The sequence below is a fragment of the Aulonocara sp. 'chitande type north' Nkhata Bay genome, linkage group LG6 (assembly GCF_057382095.1).
Source record: "Aulonocara sp. 'chitande type north' Nkhata Bay isolate Kocher_YH1m ecotype deep benthic linkage group LG6, A_spYH_male_GT1.1, whole genome shotgun sequence".
NCBI classification, from domain to species: Eukaryota; Metazoa; Chordata; class Actinopteri; order Cichliformes; family Cichlidae; genus Aulonocara; species Aulonocara sp. 'chitande type north' Nkhata Bay.
Genome location: NC_141349.1, coordinates 44598747 through 44622514, shown reverse-complemented (window position 1 = coordinate 44622514; position 23768 = coordinate 44598747). Strand labels below are relative to the sequence as shown.

Sequence of the window (23768 nt, the reverse complement as noted above, 5' to 3'; positions counted from 1 at the left end):
ATTTAATCATAAAAGGCTGGATGTTGAAACCTTTTACTTCTATTTTGTATGAGCCAGGATTCTCAACAGCTGATACTCTATGTCCAAAAAGCGACAGGTATCGTTTTATGGAGCAAAAAACTTAAGAGCGCATATTTTATAAATAATACCAACAATTGCAAATGCAGACCTTTAATAGTAATAAGTAATCCTTTATTTATAATGCATAGCAATATAAAAATAGTAACATATGAAAATATTACAATGGGCACAGATGAATTTGTTAGATTTGTATTGTTGATTCAAATTCAAATTCAAATTTTATTTGTCACACACACACAGCCATACACAGTATGACATGGGGGTGAAATGCTTGTAGCTGTACAATGCCCGACCATTAAATGACAGAAGAAAAGTTTTACAATATTTACAATTTACTACAAAAATTTACAAATTAACTTAGGAATTTAGAGTAAAGAATGTGCAAATAGCAGAAGAGATTATAAAGATAAGGATTATAAATTATAGGAATTATAGGATTATAGGAAATGTGTGGTGGTGCGTGTGGTGACGTGTGTGAGAGTCCAGTCTTATAGTGACGTGTTTGGGAGAGTCCAGTCCTACACCTGGTTCAGGCCCCGAATAGCCTGGGGGAAGAAGCTCCTCCTCATTCTCTCTGTTTTGGCCTTAAGGGAGCGGAAGCGCTTCCCAGACCTCAACAGTGAGAAGAGTCCATTGTTGGGATGGGAGAGGTCCATCATAATCTTCCTAGCTTTGGACTTGCACCGCTTGGTGTAGATGGACAGCAGGTCAGGGAGCTCTGATTGAATGATGCGTTCTGCCGAGCGCACCACCCTTTGCAGATCTCGTCTGTCCTGCTTGGTGCTGTTCCCAAACCAGGTGCAGATGTTTGACGTCAGGACGCTCTCGATGGTGCAGGAGTAGATTGTAGATTGATTGTCACAGTAGTGATAGACACAGTAGATTGATTGTCATTTATGCTTAGAAATATTTACTTATATATGCTTAGAGTTTTGTAATTAGTTGTAGATTGGTAGAGGTTTTGATCCTTGATAGTCTGCAAACTTTGTGTGTATTAGACAGCACTTTGGGAGCATGAGAGGTCATACCGTGTCTTATTGTTTTATGGTAGGATTAACGTAGTTGCGTCTGTTCTAGTCTAAGTGCTCTTTGTTTAGATGAACTGCAGGACTTCCTCACCGTGTTATCTAGGATGAACCATCTAGGGTGAGGGGGAGGCTACCCTCTTCCTGACCAAGGATGTTTGACCCTTTGATCAGCAGTCCACACACACACACACACACACACACACACACACACACACACACACACACACACACACACACACACAGGCAAGGTACTCTTTGTGTGTATGTAGACGTCATATGTTAATGAACCTATGCATATTCATGTAACCTCAATAAAAGAACAGCGGTACGGGAGAACGGACGAGAGCAACTGGGGTCAAGCGAAGGAACGGTGCCTGTCCGGTTCTCTCCCGTGCACGAGTAACATGAAGAACCTTGCCTACTTGTGTCTTGCTTTGCAGTGTAATTATATTGCCTTCAACGTTCCAGCGGATGGGTTCAAGCTACAAACCTATCAGAATTTGTATCAAAAACAGCAACCAAGCCAAAGTAATGAATAACACACATAAATAACAACTGCTTGAGAGAGCAAACAATTTCTTTTCATCTGTTCCTTGGCAGAAAGTTAAGACAGCTTTAGTTTCAATAAACAGAAGTAATGGATGCAGTCCCTTTGAAATGTCACACAAAAGTCTACTTGTGCATATACTTAGCTTTAACTCTTCTCTTTTTTGTTTTGTATTCCAAAAGGTTTTCATTTTCTCCAGAGGATGTCTCCCTTTCAGTGGTTATCGACTGTTCACATTCATTTTCAGACTGTTGGAATGTCGATGCTGGCCGAACGTTTCTTGCTAGAATACAATGGCCTAATTTTGCGTGCATTATCTGTCGTCTTTATTTCGTACTGGCATATACTTTTGCCTACTTCTTGTTTTGTTTTTAAGACATTTGTATGCAGTTCATCTATCATTGCAGTAATGCCCTCTGGAATGAATGCCCACTGTTTAACTGTGTCTAAAACAGCATTTAGTTTTCCAACTGCATCTTCTGTGCATTTTTTGTCTGTGCTTTCAACTACAGGAGTGTCATTCAAAGTTGATAGAGGACTTTTCAGAGAGTTTTTCATTTGTTTAAAATGGCTACAAGCCACCTTCAAGCAAGCACATGTGTTATAGTGAGAGAACGTACAACAAGTGCACTGAAGTGTTTCAGCCGATGCAAAAAAACACAGATTTCCAAACAAACTTGGCATTTTTATCACTTTCAAGTCCTCACAGTGTACAAAGTAATGCCTTTCTTTCACTGCAATTCTTGCCAAGGTCTGTTTCCATGTTTGGATAGATGTCATTGTCAACCTCTGCTAATTTTGCAAGTAACACTAGATGCTTGCAAAGAAGTCCTCGTAAGCCATATGTACAGTTGCAGTAGGACTCAACAGGGCAGACATCATACACCATGTCTTCTCTTGACTCAGATGGGACTTGATATGCATTAACTCCATGGCTGTTCTTGACTGTAATTTTAAGAGCCCAACCACTTTCCATCAGTCTTGAAGCAGAGTCTGAAACTTGAGACAAGGTGTCAGCAAACCTGTTTTTCATGCGGCCCACATCTTGCAGGGTTTTTATGACTGAGAAGTAGTCGTCGGCCTTCCCTAGGAGCACTTCAATCAGATCATCCAGATGCCTATTCTTGTAGCCAGATAAAAACTGGTATTTCAGGCGGTGGAAAAATCTGAAAAACAGTTATTTGAAATGATTAGTAACTGTAATTGAAGGAATTTAAAGTTTTAATCAAGACTGTATTATTTAAAAAAAAACATTGGAATACCTATTGCACACGTCTTTTATAAAGGAATGCTCTGTGCCGGTTTAGCTGATTTAGGCAAATCCACCTACTCTGTTTTTTGTTGTGATAACATAAAAAACGCTGCTAGAATTTAAAGGATTTGCCTAAAACCTGTTCTGGCAATGACATGAAGAACCTACTTAGTTTAGCCTCTTGGATTAAAGCATAATATCTTTTTTTCAGCAATACAATCGAATGAGATCAAAATAATAAATCATACCTTTCAATCACATTGTTTGTTTCAGAACGAGCGTGACTGAAGCGACGGCCGTAGTCACACCACATGTGGCCAATGCCTTCCCAGTGCTTCTGAAAATACTGGCACACCAAAGGGTATTGCTTAAATGTCTGGCAGAACTCTGCTGATGTGGCTTTAAAGTCGTCCTCCTAAGAGAATTGGATGCAACAGAATATATTTCAATCCATTTAACAGACCTATTGAAATCTTTAATATTATGTATTGAAGCCCTTTTCCTTTTATTGAATAACATTAAGAATTTTAAGTTATTAATAATATGTCGTGTTTTTGTATTAAGAAGCAATTATTTCTTCCCTTACAATGGCTAAGAAGGAACACTAAACCTATAAGCATATTTGGTTTCAGCATCTGTCTGTGAAAGAATCCCACTCACAAGTTCTACTGCACAGTGGGTGACACAATGATGGTCTGCACAGCTTAAGTACTTGTTTTGATAAGCAAGATAAGAAGCCAGTTTTAGAAATTGTTTCAAAAATCTATTTTGTATCTCTCTGTAACTTTTCTTAGCAACTGAAAGTTATTATGCTCTTAGTGTAATCAAGAAATCAAAATGTGAAATAGACAAATTACACTTACAGATGTGCATGTCACGGAAAAGAGGGACCCAGGCGCGGTTCTTGCTCACAGAAACACAGTGCGTTTATTTACAGTGAAACAGACAAGTCCAACAATCCATTCAAAAGTGCAATTTTCCAATCGTGCTCGTCCCTTGCTCCCAGTGCGTTCCGTGTAGTAACTCCCTTAGTGTGTGTGTGCTCCCCAACTCGCTTCTCCGCTCGCCCCTCCTGGAGGAAGAAGGAAAATCCAGCGTTAGCCACACGCTAGCCGAATAACACACTCACACTGCTCGCACAGACTATACCAGCTCGGAGTAATAATCCCACGTCGACTGTCGCCGCGAGTCCAGGTTAAATACCCCTTTCTAGCCTGGAGGAATGATTACGAACCACTGGTCAGGTAATCAGCTGCAGGTGGGCCGGCAACAGCGAAGAGGGACTCCCAATGACGACAGTCGCCAGGACACGCCTCTCCCACGGCGCGCACTTCCGTAAACAACCCCGAGGGCCAGGGAGGGAGAAGCAAACACACATACAGAAAACATAAACACAAGCAGGGTCGTCCGGAAAGGGCCGTCCGACCGTGACAGTACCCCCCCTCTAACGGGAGCCCCCGGGCGACCTGGCAAACTTGTCCGGATGCCGGCGGCGGAATTCCCTCACCATGCGATGATCGAGAATGGCAGACCGCGGCACCCAAGAACGTTCTTCCGGACCGTACCCCTCCCAATCCACCAAAAACTGAAAGCCCCTACCGCGGCGCCGGGCATCCATTACGCGAGTAATGGAATACGCCGGGGCGCCGTCGATAATCCGGGCGGGTGGTGGGGGCCCAGGGGGCGGGCACAAAGGGCTGGTCCGGACGGGCCTAACCTGAGAAACATGGAAGACGTTATGTACCTTCATAGCAGGCGGAAGGGCCAGCCGGACCGTCACCGGGTTCAGGACCCCCTGGATGGCAAAGGGGCCAAGAGACCGAGGGGCCAGTTTCTTGGACTCAGTCCGAAGAGGGATGTGCTTGCTGGAGAGCCACACCCGCTGGCCGACCTGATAATCCGGAGCAGGAGTGCGACGGCGATCCGCCAATGCCTTGTTCCGCTCGGCCGTTCTCAGGAGTGCTGCGCGCGTGGCCCGCCAGACCCGACGACAGCGCCTAAGGTGGTGCTGGACCGAGGGAACCGCCAGCTCTCCCTCAGAGATGGAGAGGAGAGGGGGTTGATACCCCAGCGACGCCTCGAAGGGCGAGAGTCCAGTCGCTGATGACGTGCTTGCGTTGTGGGCATACTCCACCCAGGCCAACTGCTCGCTCCAGGTCGCTTGGTTCGATGATGCGACGCAACGCAACCTGGCCTCCAGCTCTTGATTGGCCCTTTCGGTCTGACCATTAGTTTGGGGGTGGAACCCGGAGGACAAACTGACCTGAGCTCCCAATTCTGCACAGAACTCCTTCCAAACCCGCGAGGTGAACTGAGGGCCACGGTCGGAAACGATGTCCTGGGGTATGCCGTGGAGCCGAAACACATGCTGCGTCAGTAACTGGGCCGTCTCCAAGGCAGAAGGGAGCTTGGGCAGAGCAATGAAGTGGGCGGCCTTGGAAAAACGGTCAATAATGGTTAGAATGGAGGTGTTACCTGCAGAGGGAGGCAAGCCGGTGACGAAGTCCAGGGCGATGTGCGACCACGGGCGTTTTGGAGTGGGTAACAGTCACAGGAGGCCAGAAGCAGGTGAGTTGGAGGTTTTGTTCCGTGCGCACACCGGGCATGCCGCAACATAGTTCTGGACATCGAGAACAAGAGAGGGCCACCAAAACAAACGTTGTAGAAAGGAGACAGTGCGATTTTTACCTGGGTGGCACGAAAACTTGGCAGTATGTGCCCAGTGAATGACCTGACTACGCGCTGTGGCCGGAACATAAAGTTTCCCTTTCGGGCCCGTGCCAGGGTCGGGCTCCTGTCGCTGGGCGTCCCAGACCACCTTTTCAATCTCCCATGTTAGTGCACCCACAATGCAGGTAGGGGGCAGGATGGGTTTTTCCTTCTCGTCCTCATCGGTCACGGGTGCGAACTGGCGCGACAACGCGTCTGGCTTAGTGTTCCTAGAACCGGGCCTGTAAGTAATGGAGAAGTGAAAACGAGTAAAAACCAATGCCCACCTGGCTTGTCGGGCGTTGAGATACGCCAGATTTTTGTGGTCCGTCCACACCACGAAAGGCTGCTCAGTGCCCTCCAGCCAATGTCGCCATTCCTCGAGGGCCCACTTGATGGCGAGCAACTCCCGGTCGCCCACATCGTAATTTCTCTCGGCCTGAGACAACCTGCGGGAGAAGAATGCACAGGGATGCAACTTGCAGTCGATCCGTTGGGAGAGAACCGCCCCCACGCCCGAATCGGACGCGTCCACCTCGACGACGAAAGGCCGGCCGAGGTCCGCCTGGACGAGGACCGGAGCCGAGGAAAACAGGTGCTTGAGCCGATCAAACGCTTGCTGGGCTGCGGAGGACCACTGGAAAGACAACTTAGGAGAAGTTAGGTTGGTTAGAGGAAGTGCTACCTTGCTGAAATCCCTGATAAAGCGGCGGTAGAAATTGGCAAAGCCCAGGAACCTCTGCACCTCCTTGCGGGTCTTGGGAATAGGCCATTCCACTACGGCTTTGACTTTGGCCGGGTCAGCTCGCAAACGCCCCTGTTCCACAATGAAACCCAGAAAAGAAACAGTTTCCACATGGAACTCACATTTCTCCGCTTTCACAAAAAGGCGGTTCTCCAATAGGCGCCGTAGGACCAGACGTACATGGTTGATGTGCTCAGTCTGCGACCTGGAAAAAATCAGAATGTCATCCAGATACACGAAGACAAAATGGTTAATAAAGTCCCTGAGCACATCATTAATCAGGGCCTGGAAGACCGCAGGGGCGTTAGTGAGACCGAAGGGCATCACTAAGTATTCGAAGTGCCCCAGGTGGGTGTTGAAAGCCGTCTTCCACTCGTCACCCTTGCGGATGCGAACCAGATGATAGGCACTCCGAAGATCCAGTTTGGTGAACAGGACTGCCCCCTGTAATAGTTCGAATGCCGAGGCCAGCAGGGGGAGTGGATATTTATTCCTAACAGTGATCTTGTTCAGCCCTCGAAAGTCAATGCAGGGACGCAGGCTCTTATCTTTCTTCTTTACAAAGAAGAATCCTGCTGCCAAAGGCGAAGTAGATGGGCGAATAATGCCTGCGACCAGAGACTCCGTTATGTAGCATTCCATGGTCTCGCGTTCCGGTTTAGACAGACTGTAGAGCCGACTTGCTGGCAGGGGAGCGCCTGGGAGTAGGTCGATTCCACAGTCGTAAGGCCGATGTGGGGGCAAAGACAACGCCTTACTTTTGCTGAATACCTGGCCGAGGTCGTGGTAGTCGGCGGGCACCAAGGAAAGGTCGGGGGGTGAGGAGCTTTTCGCAGAGGCGGTCCCAGGATTGTCCGGGACAGCGGCAAGTAAACATTGTTCATGACACCGCGTGCTCCAGCCAGTTACACACCCTTTGGCCCAGTCGATTTGGGGGTTGTGATGTTGGAGCCAAGGAAATCCCAGTACCAGTGGGGTGTGGGGGGCTTTGAATACCAACAAACTGATTTTCTCAGAGTGATTTCCCGAAATAATGAGTGTAACCTCCTGAGTGCGATGTGTGACGGAGGCTAGATGGCCGCCATTTAAGGCTGTTGAGGAAGGCTCCACGCAGTGCTTTCTCCTCCCAGCCCGACTCCTCCGCCAGGATCCAGAACTCCACGGAAAAGTCAGCAACACTCCTCCTACCTTGCTTCAGAGAAAACATGCGATGACCTGCAGCATCCGAGCTAGCGCCTTTATCAAACACACAGCGAAACTTGCTGAGAAAGACGTCATATGACACAGAGGGCTGGGTATTTAAAACTGCCTGAGCCCATTGAAGCGCCCGCCCAGTCATAAGTCGCACCAAATAAGCGATTTTAGCAGAATCAGAGGCAAAGGCACAAGGTTGCTGTCTAAACACAAGAGAGCATTGCGTCAAAAAACCCCGACTCCTCCCCAACTCGCCGTCAAATTTTTCAGGTGCGGGGAGTGAGTACTCTCGCTGCCGCGGTGGAGGTGAAGGAGGAAGCGGACAGGCTGCCGCGGCTTCCAGCGAAGGGGCGGGCTGCGTTGGAGCCGTATTAGGTGAGGAAATCAACATACCTTTAAGCTCTGTCATGGCTTGCAGAAGCGCAGTTTGTTCCTTTGAAACGTGCTTCAGCATTTCCTCGTGTCGCTCCAAAACCTCCGCTTGGATAGACAGCTGGCGTGAAGCAGAATCCGCTGGGTCCATGGTGGTGGGATTATTCTGTCACGGAAAAGAGGGACCCAGGCGCGGTTCTTGCTCACAGAAACACAGTGCGTTTATTTACAGTGAAACAGACAAGTCCAACAATCCATTCAAAAGTGCAATTTTCCAATCGTGCTCGTCCCTTGCTCCCAGTGCGTTCCGTGTAGTAACTCCCTTAGTGTGTGTGCTCCCCAACTCGCTTCTCCGCTCGCCCCTCCTGGAGGAAGAAGGAAAATCCAGCGTTAGCCACACGCTAGCCGAATAACACACTCACACTGCTCGCACAGACTATACCAGTTCGGAGTAATAATCCCACGTCGACTGTCGCCACGAGTCCAGGTTAAATACCCCTTTCTAGCCTGGAGGAATGATTACCAACCACTGGTCAGGTAATCAGCTGCAAGTGGGCCGGCAACAGCGAAGAGGGACTCCCAATGACGACAGTCGCCAGGACACGCCTCTCCCACGGCGCGCACTTCCGTAAACAACCCCGAGGGCCAGGGAGGGAGAAGCAAACACACATACAGAAAACATAAACACAAGCAGGGTCGTCCGGAAAGGGCCGTCCGACCGTGACAGTGCAAGCTTTCAGCTTACAAAAGAAAGAAATGATTTCATTTCTCTTTTGGGTGTTAGAAAGCCCATGGACCCCGGACTCTGATTTTGAAAGCCATCGATTAACAGCCTGTGAATGTAAGAGAAAAAAAGTTCATCTGGAGAGAGAGACAGAGGAGCAGCTGTACAAAAAGCATAAAAGAAAGCTGACGTCCAAAAATAACTTTGTCACTCACTGGACAAGAGGACCTGTGCATTACAGAAATCAACCAGGCAAACATATTTTTAAATGTCAAAAAGAGCTTTGGGAAGCAGCCACCAGAAGATGAGTGCACTGTGGTCTTAAATGAATGGACAAAGTCACTCAACATTTTATCCCTTTATATTCATTAACCTGAGTAGGTGAATATCACAATGAGGCAAATCATAACAACAGGACCCTGTTGTAAAAATGTGTTTCAGGTGCATCTTAGACAATGTGAAAAGAAAACAATGTGGTTTACCTGCAAGACATGGTACCAGCATAGAAGGATAGCTGACTCTGGAAAAACCTTCTGCAAAGCATTTATTTCCGCAAAGTCTTTGTCAACCATAAATGCTCTACAGAAAAAAAGAAAACACTAAATGAGATTAAACAGTATGAAAATGTTTTTGCTATCTCAAAGCACCACTTCAATGCCAAATTAAACATTTCAACTCACAAGTAGATATATAAAATACTGCATACAGCCTATAGGAATAACTTTAACAACTGGAAAGGAAAGTTTTTTGCAGCCCATGCTGCAGCTATAGCATTAGATTCTGGCATGTTATAACTTTTTTGAAAAGGAATTATTTCAAAATTAATAGCTGTCAATGTATTATTTACCTCGGGGAAGTTGGGAAATGCTCACAAACTATTCCAAGAACAGTTTCCAGGGTTTTCTGACTTTCGTTGCTGACAATAGCATAGGCCACAGGGACTCCATGCCCATGATCATCTCTTACAACAAGTGTGAATAAGGGAAATGAATACTGGTTAACGCAGTGCGTGGTGTCAACAAATACTAACTGTTTTGCATAGTTCTCCATGTTTGATTTCATTACAGGTGTCTGCAAAACAATCATTAGTTCTTGGTCAGATGTGTATGGTTGATAGAAGAGAACATGTTCTTGATGTTTTCCATTAAGTAAGGTATGTACACTTTGACTGTCTCCACAGTTAAAGTGCTTCTTCCTCATCATGCAGGTTCTAACACTGTCAATGTCACGTGGTGTGACAAAATGCTCTCTGTTGTGAAGATCTCTGTGTCCATGTTCTTTGGCCCATTTATGACATTCAGTTAGTATGATGGCTGGCTTAGTTCCAAGGGAAAGCAGTTCCTCAATCTTCCTCCTCAAATCACTGGAAATATTGTTGAAATGTGCGTCTTTTGGGTCCGAAGGATCATGCCCATCATGCTTATCATATGTACGCTGCACGATGACTGTGTGGTCTTTCCAACATTTGAGTACTTTAAATGAAACATAGGCCTTACAGCCCACTGCTCTGTAGCTGTTTCGACTTTTTTCCCAGCTCTGATGCAGTTGAATTTGTAATAGTCTCTTTTCCTGTCTTTACCTGAGGCAACATTTAAACATTTATAATGTCCATGAAGGGTTAATGAGTTCAATTTTTCTAACACAACACTGAATGGGTCCTCCTGGCATTGTGACACATGCACACAAAGTTGTGTATCTTTTCCAGTTCTTTTTTTTTCGTCATTCAGAACACTTCTTCTAATTTTATCGTCCATTTCTGGTGGAAAAATAACGAAGGTTTAATTAGTCAATAATAATTAATTCATTTTAACTTGTTTTGGGGTTTTTTGCAATACAATGTAAATATTAAATATAATATTAAAAAAAATATATATATATAATATAAAACAAACAGGGGCTAAAAGAAGCTAAACTTTCATATGGTATGTCTCTGGCAACTTTAACATGATGTCCCTGGGACAACTTCTACATGATGTCCCAGGGACAGTTGTACGTGTAACATTGCATGTAAAAAGGCTAAAAAGGCTTGATTGGTTGATTATTCAACTTGAGTTGACATTTACCTGACATTGTGAAGGAGTCACAGTTTCTGTAAGGGTGTAAGAACATAACATGTGGATTTGTTACACTTCTTTTTCACAAGTTAATAACAATCAATAATTTTCATTCCATTATTAACAAGCTATCACACGATGTCCCTGGGACAACATTTACACGATGTCCCTGGGACAACATTTACACGATGTCCCTGGGACAACATTTACACTTTGTCCCAGGACAAATTTGTAAATTTGACGTCACTAGCCGTGTCTGGGTCTAAACTCCGCTGCAGGTCCATATATCAAACGATCACTATGGCATTACTGAGAGTTGAAAAACTGTCTAAAGTCTTTCATCTTTAATAAAATGATCAGCGTTCTGCTCTACCAGGTGTAACAATTGAGTTTAACATCCAGGCATCCATGAAAACGGAATTTATGACATTTAACGGAGTTAGAAGTTAGCAGGAAGTTAGCTCGCTAGCTTCTATCTAAATACAATATAGCATGTCCTGACTGCGGGGTTTTGGAAACAAATTAAAACGTACAGCTCTGTTATCACTTCCAGCATAAATGAAGACAGAAAACTAAACAGCAGTGACGTTTGTAGGGTTACTGAAGTTTGGCTAGCTGGTATATAATGATGTGCTACGTGACAGCTAGCGACACAGCTATGTTAGCATAATATAAACAAGCTAACTTTTTTTCCACTCGATAAAAGTTAACGTGAGTGTTCTCGGTGGTCAGGAACAAATGTAATCGCATGGCAGGATGCTGTAAAAGGACCAAACTTCAGCCAGGAGAACAACTGAGATAATCCATCCACAATACGAGGTTAGTCATTCATATACTGCTGCATGGGCTGGGCTGTAGTTACATCCTAAGGGTTTAAAAACTGAGCTTAAATAAATGATTAGCGGTAATAAAAGCCGAGGGAGGTCAACAGGGATCACTGACTGTTTTAGGAGCTTTTTGAGATTAAATAGAAGAAAATACAAAACATTAAACATGTTAACAACACAAAAGCCATATTAAACGCAGACTACTTTAGACCCGGAAGTAGGATTCGTCACGTCATCACTTAAAGACCGGATAGCGCTTTACACTACATTCAGTCATCCACCCACTGGTGATGGCAGCTACATTGTAGCCATAGCCACCCTGGGGCGCACTGACAGAGGCGAGGCTGCCGGACACTGGCGCCACCGGGCCCTCTGACCACCACCAGTAGGCAAACACGGGTTAGTATCTTGCCCAAGGATATTTGGCATGCAGCCAGGAGGCAGCCTGGGATCGAACCACCGACCTTCTGATTAGTGGCTGACCTGCTCTGCCACCTGAGCTCAGATACTGTAGAGATCAGTCCATTTCCCATCCAGGGTCCAGGCACCTTTGGGTCATTAGTCCCAGAAATATTCTCCCATATTCTTCTCAGAAACTAGAGGAAATAGACTAATGTTCTTGTGAACATCACACAAGGAAAGGAAAGAGAGATGTGGACCCCAGCAGCTTGAGAATTAATACTTTTAGTCCTGAACTTAACCCCACGTTCTTTTATTTTCTCCTCATGGACCAACCACAGCCTCTCTGTGTCAAGTTTTCCTGTTTTTTCCCATCCTTTGTCCCAATCTCCAACTGTTTTCTCTTGAAGTGCATTTCCATTTCTTGCAGTCTCGTGGACTGATGCTCTGAAGCTCTGCTTGCTGCCTTGCTGTCAAGCAACTCTCAAGCTGAATGGAGTCAACGGACAATATTCCCAGGTCAAAATGCACAGTAGACATGTTAGTTGTGTGTTTGTTTTTTACAAACCAATTTCAGTATGTTAGTGCTCTGCAGCGGTCATTGGAAACAGCTACTGTGCTGTGGGAGTTTCACTAAACTCCTGCACGGTGTTACATCGCTAGAACAACCCAATATGAAACACGTGGCTACAACAAATGGAACAAACTTTAACATGGCTACATAACCCCTAACCACATGGAAAACATCGCACAGAGCTGAGGTTATGAACCTTAACAGCTGTTCTGAGTTAACTTGCTGAGCGCTGATTCTTAAATATTGCCAGATGGAGAGCAGCTCCAGGAAACCTAGACTGCAGCTCAGAGGGAGGACTCTCTGGACAGCACCTCCTGGACTCAGTGAATGCAAACAAAACAGAACATTTCTCCTCCTACACAAAGTCAAATTGGAGGTAAAGAGGATGCCACACTCAGAAAAATAAAGGTGCAAACACAGACACCACGCCCCTCTGTTTCTCTTTTCTTTTGAGACCGGCTGAGCAGGAACGCGGGACGCCAGTAGGTCACGTGTAGCACCCTCCTCCTTCTCCTCCTCCCCCATTTCCTCCTTCCCCCTCCTCTCGGCTGCTGTTGGGTGTGATGGAGTGCCGCGAGGCCGTCGTGTCTTACCTGAGCTGGGGTCTGGTGGTGGGTGGGGGCGCTTACCTTCTGCGGCAGATGCAAAACTGCGCACGGTACGGCCGCTACGCGCCCACGAAGGCGCGCTGCTGCCCGGCCAGGCTCGGCTGGTTCTTGCAGGAGGTGCCGGCTCTCCTTGTGCCGCTGCTGCTGTTGCTGCTCTCCGCGGAGACCGGGACCGGGAGGAGGCTGCTGATCGGCACCTTCATGCTGCACTACTTCCACAGGTACGGTCTCATGCTCACGTGCAGCTGAGAAACACTCACGATATAAACTTCTTGTTATTCATAGTGTCGAGGCGCTAGTCTCTAAACCGTAGTGTCGTTACAGGAGTAATGACTCGTTCGTAGAGCCAAGTCAGAGCACTTATGAACAGAGTGTTCCTTTGTTTAACGTTTTAGTCGTCCCGCATCACTTGTTTTAAAACTCGAGGGGACCGATCTTTCCAAGCACTGCGGTAAAGTGAGCCGTCATTTGTGAGCCGCGGTCAAGCCAGCCGCCTCCTATCCGCCGCATAAATTTCCTTGCGCTTTTACACCAGTCTTTACGGTAGCGCCTTTTCGCTTTATATCCTGATTGAAAGCCTAGACTCGCGCACACACGCACGCGCGTGAACAGTCACACGCACTCGCGCACACAAATTACAATGGAACAGCCCAATACAGCCATCGTGACAGTCTGGTTGCATATTCAAAAATTCATTAAAAATCATTCTTAAAAGTTGATGCCAAGCTTTCAACACAATCCTCTTCTCGGACACCTACTTTACCTCTGGGCCAGTTTTTACCCAGATTTACTGTAATATTACTCAGAAATCACAGTAAACTCATATTCAGTGCAATACAGTCAATGCACTACAATTATGTTTATTTCAAAAATTCATTAAAAGTCATCCTGAATAGTTGAGGTCCAACTTTCAACACATCCCCCCTCTGGGACACCTACTGTACCTGTGTGCCAATTTTCATCCAGATTTACTGTAGAATTCCTCAGAAATTAAAGGGTACTTGTATTCAATGCAATACAGTCAATACAATAGAATTATGTCAATTTTCAGAAATTCATTAAAAATCATCCTGAGTAGTTGATGCCCAACTTTCAACACATCCCCCCTCTGGGACACCTACTGTACCTGTGTGCCAAGTTTCATCCAGATTTACTGTAGAATTCCTCAGAAATTAATGGAAACATTTATTCAATCTAATACAGCCAATACACTACAATTGTGTCAATTTTCAAAAATTCATTAAAAATCATCCTGAGTAGTTGATGTCCAACTTTCAACACATCCCTCCTCTAGGACACCTACTGTACCTGTGTGCCAAGTTTCATCCAGATTTACTGTAGAATTCCTCAGAAATTAAAGGGTACTTGTATTCAATGCAGTCGGCCAATACACTACAATTATGTCAATTTTCAAAAATTCATTAAAAATCATCCTGAGTAGTTGATGTCCAACTTTCTTTTTTTTTTTTTTTTTTTTTTTTTTTTTTAAATGACATCAGAAACAGCAGTATGCGACATTACGTGATGGCAGAGCTTCAGTTCATCCTTTGTCATTTTTTTTTTTTTTTTTTTTTTTTTTTTTAATAAATAGGACAGGGGGAATGAATGAGAGAGAGAGGGGGAGAGAAAGAAAGAAAACCCAAGGGGAGAAGAGACGGTGAGAAGGGGGGGGAAGAGAGACAAAAAAAAAAAAAAAAAAAAAAACTCCTGGGTCACCTGTATGGAGAAAAAACAAACAAACAAACAAACAAACAAACAGAGGAGACAGCAAACAACAAAGAGCAACATAATAATAGAGAAAACAAAGCACCATCACAATAAACTAGCTAGTCATAGATATCAGTATTTACTAAGTAATAAACGATATTGTGCAGCACGCAAGATAGACAGCGCACAGTGTGCTTTGAGGCAGCAGCCAAGAAAGCTTTAGTCCGCGTCTGTGAATACCCATGTGTGCATACCTGTGTGGATCAGCATGCTTGCATTCCAAAGGTTTCTCCATGTAATGATCTGCTAGGGAGTGTGGGGGGGCCACAGCCCCATCCTCCAGGGTGTGAAGCGGGTATGGAGGAGATCAAAACTCCAGACATCCAGAGGCCCCCAGAACACAAGAGACCATGGAAGACCAACAGAGGGGCAGCCGCGCCACTGTTCCAGTAAGAGCTGAGGAGAGTCCCAGATGAGGGCTCACTCAGCAGCCGCGGAGCAGAAGCCAGGGGGGGTTGCAGTGACGCGCCCGTGAGCTCCGCCGGCCCCCAGCTGCGCCTGAGTGACCGAGCCCTAGGCCGAGAGGCCGGGGGCACCCCACCTCCAAAGGGGCCCGAGCGAGCCCCAGGCCCCAGGCCCCGACAAGCGGCCGCCAAGGAGTGAGCCGGTGTGTACCCGGACGCCCACCCCCAGACACAAAGAACCACCAACACACCGACACCTGAGGGAGTCCGCCACCGGCAGGGGAAGTGGTGGTGGGTGGAGATAGGCCTCCAAACCTTGGAGGGCCTGAGGTGTCCCCAGAGAGGTGGCGTCTGATACCCAACCTGACATATAGACACAGACATACAGGCACACACAGACACAAACATCCATTCCCACCCTCATGCTCTCATATGCACTCACTCCACACTCAACCAACGTGGAGACAGACATAAAGAGACGCTGTACACACAATCACACTCCCCAAGCGTACTCTACAAACCGGGTCTAGGTACCCTTGCCCCTGGAGGGGGGAATTGCACCCAGACCCAGGTGGTGTTACCCTTTTCCCTGCGGTGGGGAGAGGCAGACCACCCCGACTCCGCAGCAGCAGGGAGGCCCCACACCCCAGACCGCAGTCGGACGGCCAACTCCTCCTACTAGCCCCCCCGCTCCAGCAGGCCGCAGAGAATGGGGGTGGGAGAAGACTCCAAACCTCCCTCCACCCGCTCATTGTAGTGTTGATGCATATGTGTTCTAAGGTGCAATTAAAACCCAGGAGGGCATGGAGCTACCTGCCAAGGAGCAGCAGGTAAGCGCATGGTCCCTCCTGCTAGCCCTCAATGACTAAGTGTATTTAAAATTGAGAGGTGGGCAACGACGTCAGGGGTGAGGTATACACCCTGATGGTGATTTGGACTCCGTGATTGTGCCCACCCCCAAGATCCTATATGTATGTGTAATGAGAGTGTGAATAATGTGAATGTCTAAGTTGTGGGATAAAATTGAGGCAGAGGCAGCCAGAAGGGGACAGGGGGGGGGGTAGCCTCCTCTGCACCCTGGTGACATACCCCCACTCCAAGGCCCTGCATGTGTGGGTGGTTGTGGAGGAGCGGGAAGAGGGAGGCAGCTGGAGATGGGGAGGGAAGGAAGGGAGGGGCAGGTAACCCCTCCCTGGGGCCAGCTCCCCCGCTGACCCCAGTAGGCACTCCCACCCTCCGCGACCCGCCAGGGAAGGGGGGCCCAGGCCCATCAGACCGGGGCCCAGTGCAGTAGCGCCCCCCGGCTCCACAGAGCCCTGGACAGTCCACCCAACCCCACCACAGAGAAAACTGCACCCACCCCACCAACCACACATCTTCCAGACTACATAAGACGGTAAACGCCCAGGCTGAGATCTTCCTCCACCTCTCCTGTATCTCCCCCTCCTGCAGAGAGTTCCTGAGAGAAGAAAGCTCCTGCCAGATGTGACCATCCCCCCCACCAGTTGAAGAGCCCCCCAGGCGGCTCGATGCACCGGCGGCACCCTGCTCCAGGGCCGGGCCCCCATGCACCCACCCGCCCACAACCCCGGCAACACACCAACCAGGACCCGAGCCCCCGAGGCCCGGCCCGGGCCCCCGCCCAGAGACGGAGCACCCCCAGAACCTCACGCCCATCCCGGACCCACCCAGGGGCAGCCAGGTTGCCAGGTCAGTAACCCACGTCCGTCAGCACAGACCCTCCCCTAGCCCCGCTGCACGCAGCCGCGAGGAAACAGTCACCTGAGAGCCAACAGAGCCCCTAACCGGACGTGACCGCTACCCCGGGTTGAGCCCCCCAAGGAAGATGCCTCCGGGGAACCCCCCGACGCCCTAAGCCTGTCCCTACCCCCTCACCAATCACAACAGTGAAGGCGGGACCAAACTATGACCCCCCACCCCCACTAGGTGATGGAGCTGATAAAAGGGGCCCAGAGCAATTGATCTGATGTGGTGGCAGAGGCTGTGTCAAGACTAATGTAATCTAATAGATAATTTCTATATTGGTTAGAATTAAGATTATTTTTATTTTTCCAGTTCATGAGGACTGTTTTCTTGGCTATGCATAGGGCAGTGAAGATCATATGGGCTATATTCTTTTCTGAAGTGACATTATCTAAGCTGCCCAACAAACACACTAAGGGGGAAGTTGGAATGTTACATTTCAGACATTTTGATAAGTCTTCACATATCTCGCGCCAAAACTTTTGCACTGGTGGACAGAACCAAAGAGCGTGGATGTAATTGTCTGGTGTATTGCCTTGACAGTGTGAGCAGTTGTTGGAAGATGTAAAGCCCATCTTAAACATCCGATGACCTGTATAGTGCACTCTATGAAGTATTTTGTATTGTATTAATTGCAGACTGGGATTTTTAATTAATTTAAAAGTTTTTAAGCAAATCTGAGACCAGAAGTTTTGGTCTAGGTTGACTGATAAATCTGCTTCCCACTTTGCAGTAGGAAGGGATATTGATTCATCTAATTTAGAAAGTGTTCTGTATATTTTAGATAATAATTTGGGGGATTTAAGAGTAAGAAAATGTGCCGCACTTAGTGGTGTTTGTAATTCAACTTGACTGAGGTTAAATTTCTTTTTTACTATGGATTTAATTTGTTGATATTCTAAAAACCTTGTCTTGTTGATCCCATATTGTTCAACTAGTCTGTCAAATGGAATAAATTCTGTTCCCTCTAATATATGTTCTAAGTATTTAATTCCTTTACAACTCCATTCTGGGAAATTAATCATATTATTGTTTTGTAATATGTCAGGGTTATTCCAGATAGGTGTACGTTTGCATGGGATTAATGAAGACTCCGTTATTTTTAGAAACTCCCACCATGCTGTTAGAGAAAAGCTGATGTTGATACTTTTAAAGCATTCATGTCTTTTGATGTTTGAGCTAATAAATGGTAGGTCTGAAATCTCTAGATCCTTGCATAGTGCCTGTTCAACATCTAGCCAGGGCTCAACTAAGAAGGTATGTTTTAACCATTCTGAGATGAACTGAAGCCTGTTGGCTAAGAAGTATTGGTGAAAATTAGGCAGATCTAATCCTCCTCTATCCTTGGTTCTTTGTAGCGTTTTTAAGCTAATACGCGGGGGTTTATCTTTCCAAAGGAATTTGGAAATATATGAATCCAGAGATCTGAACCAATCTTGTGATGGTTTGTTAGGGATCATCAAAAATAAGTAATTTATTTTTGGCAAGATCATCATTTTTATAGTGGCGACCCTTCCCATGAGTGATATGGGTAAAGATTTCCATCTAGTCAGATCGCCTTCTACTTTCTTTAGAAGTGGGATGTGGTTTAGTTTAGTTAAGTCTGAAAGCTTAGGAGAGACATTAATACCTAAATATTTAATATTTCCGGATTGCAGTGGGGCAGAGGAAGAATTATGGAAGGAGCAGTTAATGGGGAGAACTGTAGATTTTGGCCAGTTAATTGAATAATCTGAAACTCTTGAAAACCAGTTTATTAAAGTAATTACCTCAGAGAGGTTGGTTTGTGTGTTTTGCAGAAAAAGCAACACATCATCCGCATAGAGACTGATTTTATGTTCTATGTTCTTACATTTTATGCCCTTAATTGTTGTAGCCTGTCTAAATGCTGCTGCTAGAGGTTCGATAAAAATTGCAAAAAGTGAGGGGGAGAGTGGGCATCCCTGTCTGGTGCCCCTCAGGAGATAGAAGCTGGAGGATGTCTGGTCATTTGTTCTGATACGAGCCGTTGGGGAATTGTATAATATTCTTATCCAGTTTATGAAAGAGTTTCCAAAACCAAATTTGTGTAAAGTTGCGAATAAAAATTTCCAATTAACTCTGTCAAATGCTTTTTCTGCATCTAGAGATAATATTATGGCTTCGATGTTTTTATCGTATGAGTAGTCTATTAAATTAAGTAATCTACGAGTGTTTGTTGAGGAGTGCCGACCCTTTATGAAACCAGTTTGGTCAGGATGAATTAAGAGGGGGGTCATTTTCTCTAATCTCTTTGAGAGAGCTTTGCAGATTATTTTAAGGTCTACATTTAAAAGAGAAATTGGACGATAGCTTGAGGGAAATAAAGGGTCTTTGCCTGGTTTTAGCAGGAGACTAATGTTGGCAGAATTCATATTTGGTGGTAGTCTGCCATTTTCCTCGATTTCCTGCAACATGCTGTGGAATACTGGTGCCAAAATTGTCCAGAATTCTTTGTAGAATTCTGCAGGGAAGCCGTCTGGACCTGGAGCCTTATTATTGGGCATACTTATCAGGGCTTCCTGGAGTTCACTTGGCGTCAGTGGCGAATCCAATTCCATTGCTTGACTGTCTAGTAATTTTGGAAGAGTTACGTTGTCAAGAAACAGATCAATTTCATTTTTAGATGGGTTTATTTGTGGTGAGTATAAAGTTTCATAGAAATCCCTAAAAATGTTGTTTATTCTTCCAGGATCATATATTGTGTTCCCCGATAAATCTTTAGCAGCACATATAGTTGTTTTTTCTTTATTTATTTTTAGCTGGTTAGCTAGAAATCGACCTGATTTGTTACTGTGTTCAAAATTCTGCAAGCGAAGTCTTTGTATAAGGAATTGTGTTTTTTTATTAATAATTTCATTTAATTCTAGTTTTGTTTTGCATATTTTGTTCAATGTTTCCTGATCTTGGTCGCACGCGTAGGCTTCTTCTAGTGATTTGATGTTTTTTTCTAATTCCTGAATATTTTTGTTTTCTTCTTTCTTTTTGTGTGATGAGAAAGAAATTATTTTACCTCTCATCACAGCTTTCCCTGCTTCCCATAGAACAGAAGCAGATATTCCGGGAGTGTCATTAAAGTCTAAATATGAAGTCCATTCCTTTTTAAAGTATTTAATAAAGTCTTCATCTTTAAGTAGTGATATATTAAATCTCCAGTTTTTACTTGGCGTAGTATTATTCTTGTGCATTAGTGTTAAAGATACAGGAGCATGATCGCTGACAGCTATAGGATGAATCTCAGTGTCTGAAATGTCACACAGCAGTGAGCTGCTGACCAAAAAATAATCCAGACGAGAGTAAGAGTGATGAACATGCGAGAAAAAAGTATATTCCTTACTGGTGGGGTGAAGAGAGCGCCATGCATCGCAAAGACCAAAGTCGCTCATATACTGTTTGATTATATTTGTGGACTGCCAATTACGCTGAGTTCCTGTTGTGTTGAGCCTATCCATTTCTTCATTTAGTCCAAGGTTGAGGTCACCGCCAAGAATGAGTGTGCAATCAAGGTGTTCAGAGAGTGCACTAAAAAAACCGTGGAAGAATGAGGGTTCATCAACATTTGGACCATATATACTAACAATACATAGTTTTTTGTTCAATATTGATAGTTTAATAATTAGAAATCTACCCTCTGGATCTATAACTGTATCGAGTACTGTAAAATTAACATTTTTATGTATTAAAATTGCTACTCCCCGTTGTCTAGAATTATAACCGGCTGCAAACGCGTTAGGAAACTCAGGTGTTTTAAGTTCGTTTAAACCTGTGACAGGTTTGTGAGTTTCTTGTAACAAAACAACATCTGCCTGTAGTTTTTTAAGCTGGTTAAATATTTTTAACCTCTTTCCTCTGGTGCCAGCTCCATTTACATTCCATGTGACAAACCTCAGCATGCCCTTAATTGTGCGTGTATGTTTAATGATGTATGCTGGGTGTTTCGTTTAGACAGGTGGAGAGAATATGGAAACATCCCTTGTTTGTAAATAGAAAGAGAAAAAGAAGTGTGGTGAGAGACTCCATAAGTCTGACTATGTGTGTGAATATTCACTAATATGAACAAGCGTGGCTTGCTTATGTGTCCTGCAAGTCTGTGCGTGCTGTGAGGCTGTTGTGAATGTGCTGCCGTTGAGCTGATGTGTTTGCGTGATCGTGTTGTGAAAATATGGAGAAATAGAGGGTGTTGTTTGTAGGTGAGTGGGGAAGTAGGTGATCACAGCAGTGAAAGACAAGAGAAAGAAAGAAACCACATGAACTGTGAGCGACAACAAAAAAAAGGAAACGAAACGGAAACATTCCAATTAAAGCAATGACGGAGGGTGACGGTATTATATCTGCTATGACATCCTACTGATATTACTAGGTTAAACACATTTTAAAGGAGAAAGTGTGAATGAATAAGAAAAGAGTGTAGCGGGTTCTTATCTGGAGTGCAGTCAGTATAACCACGGTGTGGTGCCGGGGTCGCGGTACAGCTGTCCGTCCACGTAGAGCCGGTCCACAGCGATGACAGCACGGGAGCCTTTCTGGATAAAGCTACGTCGAACTGGGAACAGGACCTTGCGTCGTTGTCCAACTTTCAACACATCCCTCCTCTAGGACACCTACTGTACCTGTGTGCCAGGTTTCAGCCAGATTTACTGTAGAATTCCTCAGAAATTAAAGGGTACTTGTATCCAATGCAGTCGGCCAATACAGTAGAATTATGTCAATTTTCAAAAATTCATTAAAAATCATCCTGAGTAGTTGATGTACAACTTTCAACACATCCCCCCTCTGGGACACCTACTGTACCTGTGTGCCAAGTTTCATCCAGATTTACTGTAGAATTCCTCAGAAACTAAAGGGTACTTGTATTCAATGCAATACAGCCAATACACTATAATTATGTCAATTTTCAAAAATTCATTAAAAATCATCCTGAGTAGTTGATGTCCAACTTTCAACACATCCCTCCTCTGGGACACCTACTGTACCTGTGTGCCAAGTTTCATCCAGATTTACTGTAGAATTCCTCAGAAATTAATGGAAACATTTATTCAATCTAATACAGCCAATACACTACAATTATGGAAATTTCAGAAATTCATTAAAAATCATCCTGAGTAGTTGAGTAGTGCAAGAAAGGCTGAAAGACGACCACCCCTGAACAAGACACACAAGCTGAAACGTCAAGACTGGGCCAAGAAATATCTCAAGACTGGTTTTTCTAAGGTTTTATGGACTGATGAAATGAGAATGAGTCTTGATGGGCCAGATGGATGGGCCCGTGGCTGGATTGGTAAAGGGCAGATAGCTCCAGTCCGACTCAGACGCCAGCAAGGTGGAGGTGGAGTACTGGTTTGGGCTGGTATCATTAAAGATGAGCTTGTGGGGCCTTTTCGGGTTGAGGATGGAGTCGAGCTCAACTCCCAGTCCTACTGTCAGTTTCTCGAAGACACCTTCTTCAAGCAGTGGTACAGGAAGAAGTCTGCATCCTTCAAGAAAAACATGATTTTCATGCAGGACAATGCTCCATCACACGCGTCCAAGTACTCCACAGCGTGGCTGGCAAGAAAGGGTATAAAAGAAGAAAAACTAATGACATGGCCTCCTTGTTCACCTGATCTGAACCCCATTGAGAACCTGTGGTCCATCATCAAATGTGAGATTTACAAGGAGGGAAAACAGTACACCTCTCTGAACAGTGTCTGGGAGGCTGTGGTTGCTGCTGCATGCAATGTTGATGGTGAACAGATCAAAACACTGACAGAATCCATGGATGGCAGGCTTTTGAGTGTCCTTGCAAAGAAAGGTGGCTATATTGGTCGCTGATTTGTTGTTGTTTTGTTTTTGAATGTCGGCGAGGATTCCGCATGGTACTCCCCTCCATTCACCTCGCGAATCTCCGCTCTCTTCCAAACAAAGTCGACGAATTACTGCTCTTAAACCGGACTAACAAGGACTTTGCACACTCTGCTGCCCTCTGCTTCACTGAAACCTGGCTCAGTGAGCGAGTCCCAGACGCTGTCTTAAATCTGCCGGGCTTCCAACTTCACCGGGCGGACCGCGAAACAGAGCTCTCAGGGAAAACAAAGGGTGGTGGAGTCTGCTTCTACATTAATGAAGGTTGGTGTACTGATGTCACAGTGTTACAGAAACACTGCAGCCCACACTTGGAAAGTTTTCTCATCAACTGTAAACCTTTTTATTCACCGCAGGAGTTTTCTTCCTTCATGCTGGTCGGAGTTTACATCCCTCCACAGGCCAACGCGAACAACGCACTGTGCGAGCTGGCTGACCAGATTACTACCCTGGAGAGGAAATTCCCGGATTCCTTTACAATTATTCTTGGGGATTTTAACAGAGCAAACCTAAACTACGAACTCCCTAAATACAGACAGCATATAGACTGCCCCACCAGGGACAACATCATACTGGATCACTGCTACACCACTCTAAAAGATGCCTATCGCTCTGTGCATCGGGTAGCTTTGGGACATTCTGATCACTGCATGGTCCATCTTATTCCAGTTTATAGGCAAAAACTCAAACGTGCCAAGCCTGTAGTCAAAACTGTGAAGAAGTGGACTAACGCAGCAAAGCATGAACTGCAGGACTGTTTTGACTCCACTGATTGGACTGTTTTTGAAGCTGCATCTGAGAACCTAGATGAGCTCACGGACACTGTGACATCATACATCAGTTTCTGTGAAGACGTGTGT

At 45.5% G+C, this 23768-nt stretch overlaps 2 protein-coding genes across 2 annotated transcripts in view; one reads left to right on the top strand and one right to left on the bottom strand.

Annotated features, from left to right (window-relative positions):
* Nucleotides 1–195: 195 nt before the first annotated feature.
* On the bottom strand, nucleotides 196–10849 carry LOC147328687 (uncharacterized). Its single transcript, XM_086297235.1, has 6 exons — nucleotides 10716–10849; nucleotides 9500–10408; nucleotides 9135–9231; nucleotides 8648–8761; nucleotides 3157–3320; nucleotides 196–2822 (listed from the first exon to the last, which is right to left on the bottom strand). The coding sequence occupies exons 2-6, from the start codon at nucleotides 9853–9855 to the stop codon at nucleotides 2360–2362; spliced, it is 1194 nt and encodes a 397-aa protein (XP_086153361.1). The 5' UTR covers nucleotides 9856–10408; nucleotides 10716–10849; the 3' UTR covers nucleotides 196–2359.
* A 2037-nt stretch (nucleotides 10850–12886) lies between these two features.
* The window catches only part of srd5a2a (steroid-5-alpha-reductase, alpha polypeptide 2a), a 53300-nt gene continuing 42418 nt past the window's right edge, over nucleotides 12887–23768 (top strand). The window contains exon 1 of the mRNA XM_086297242.1: nucleotides 12887–13335. Coding sequence (XP_086153368.1) covers nucleotides 13070–13335 — 266 coding nt within the window. The 5' untranslated portion in view covers nucleotides 12887–13069. The remainder of the gene's footprint in view (nucleotides 13336–23768) is intronic.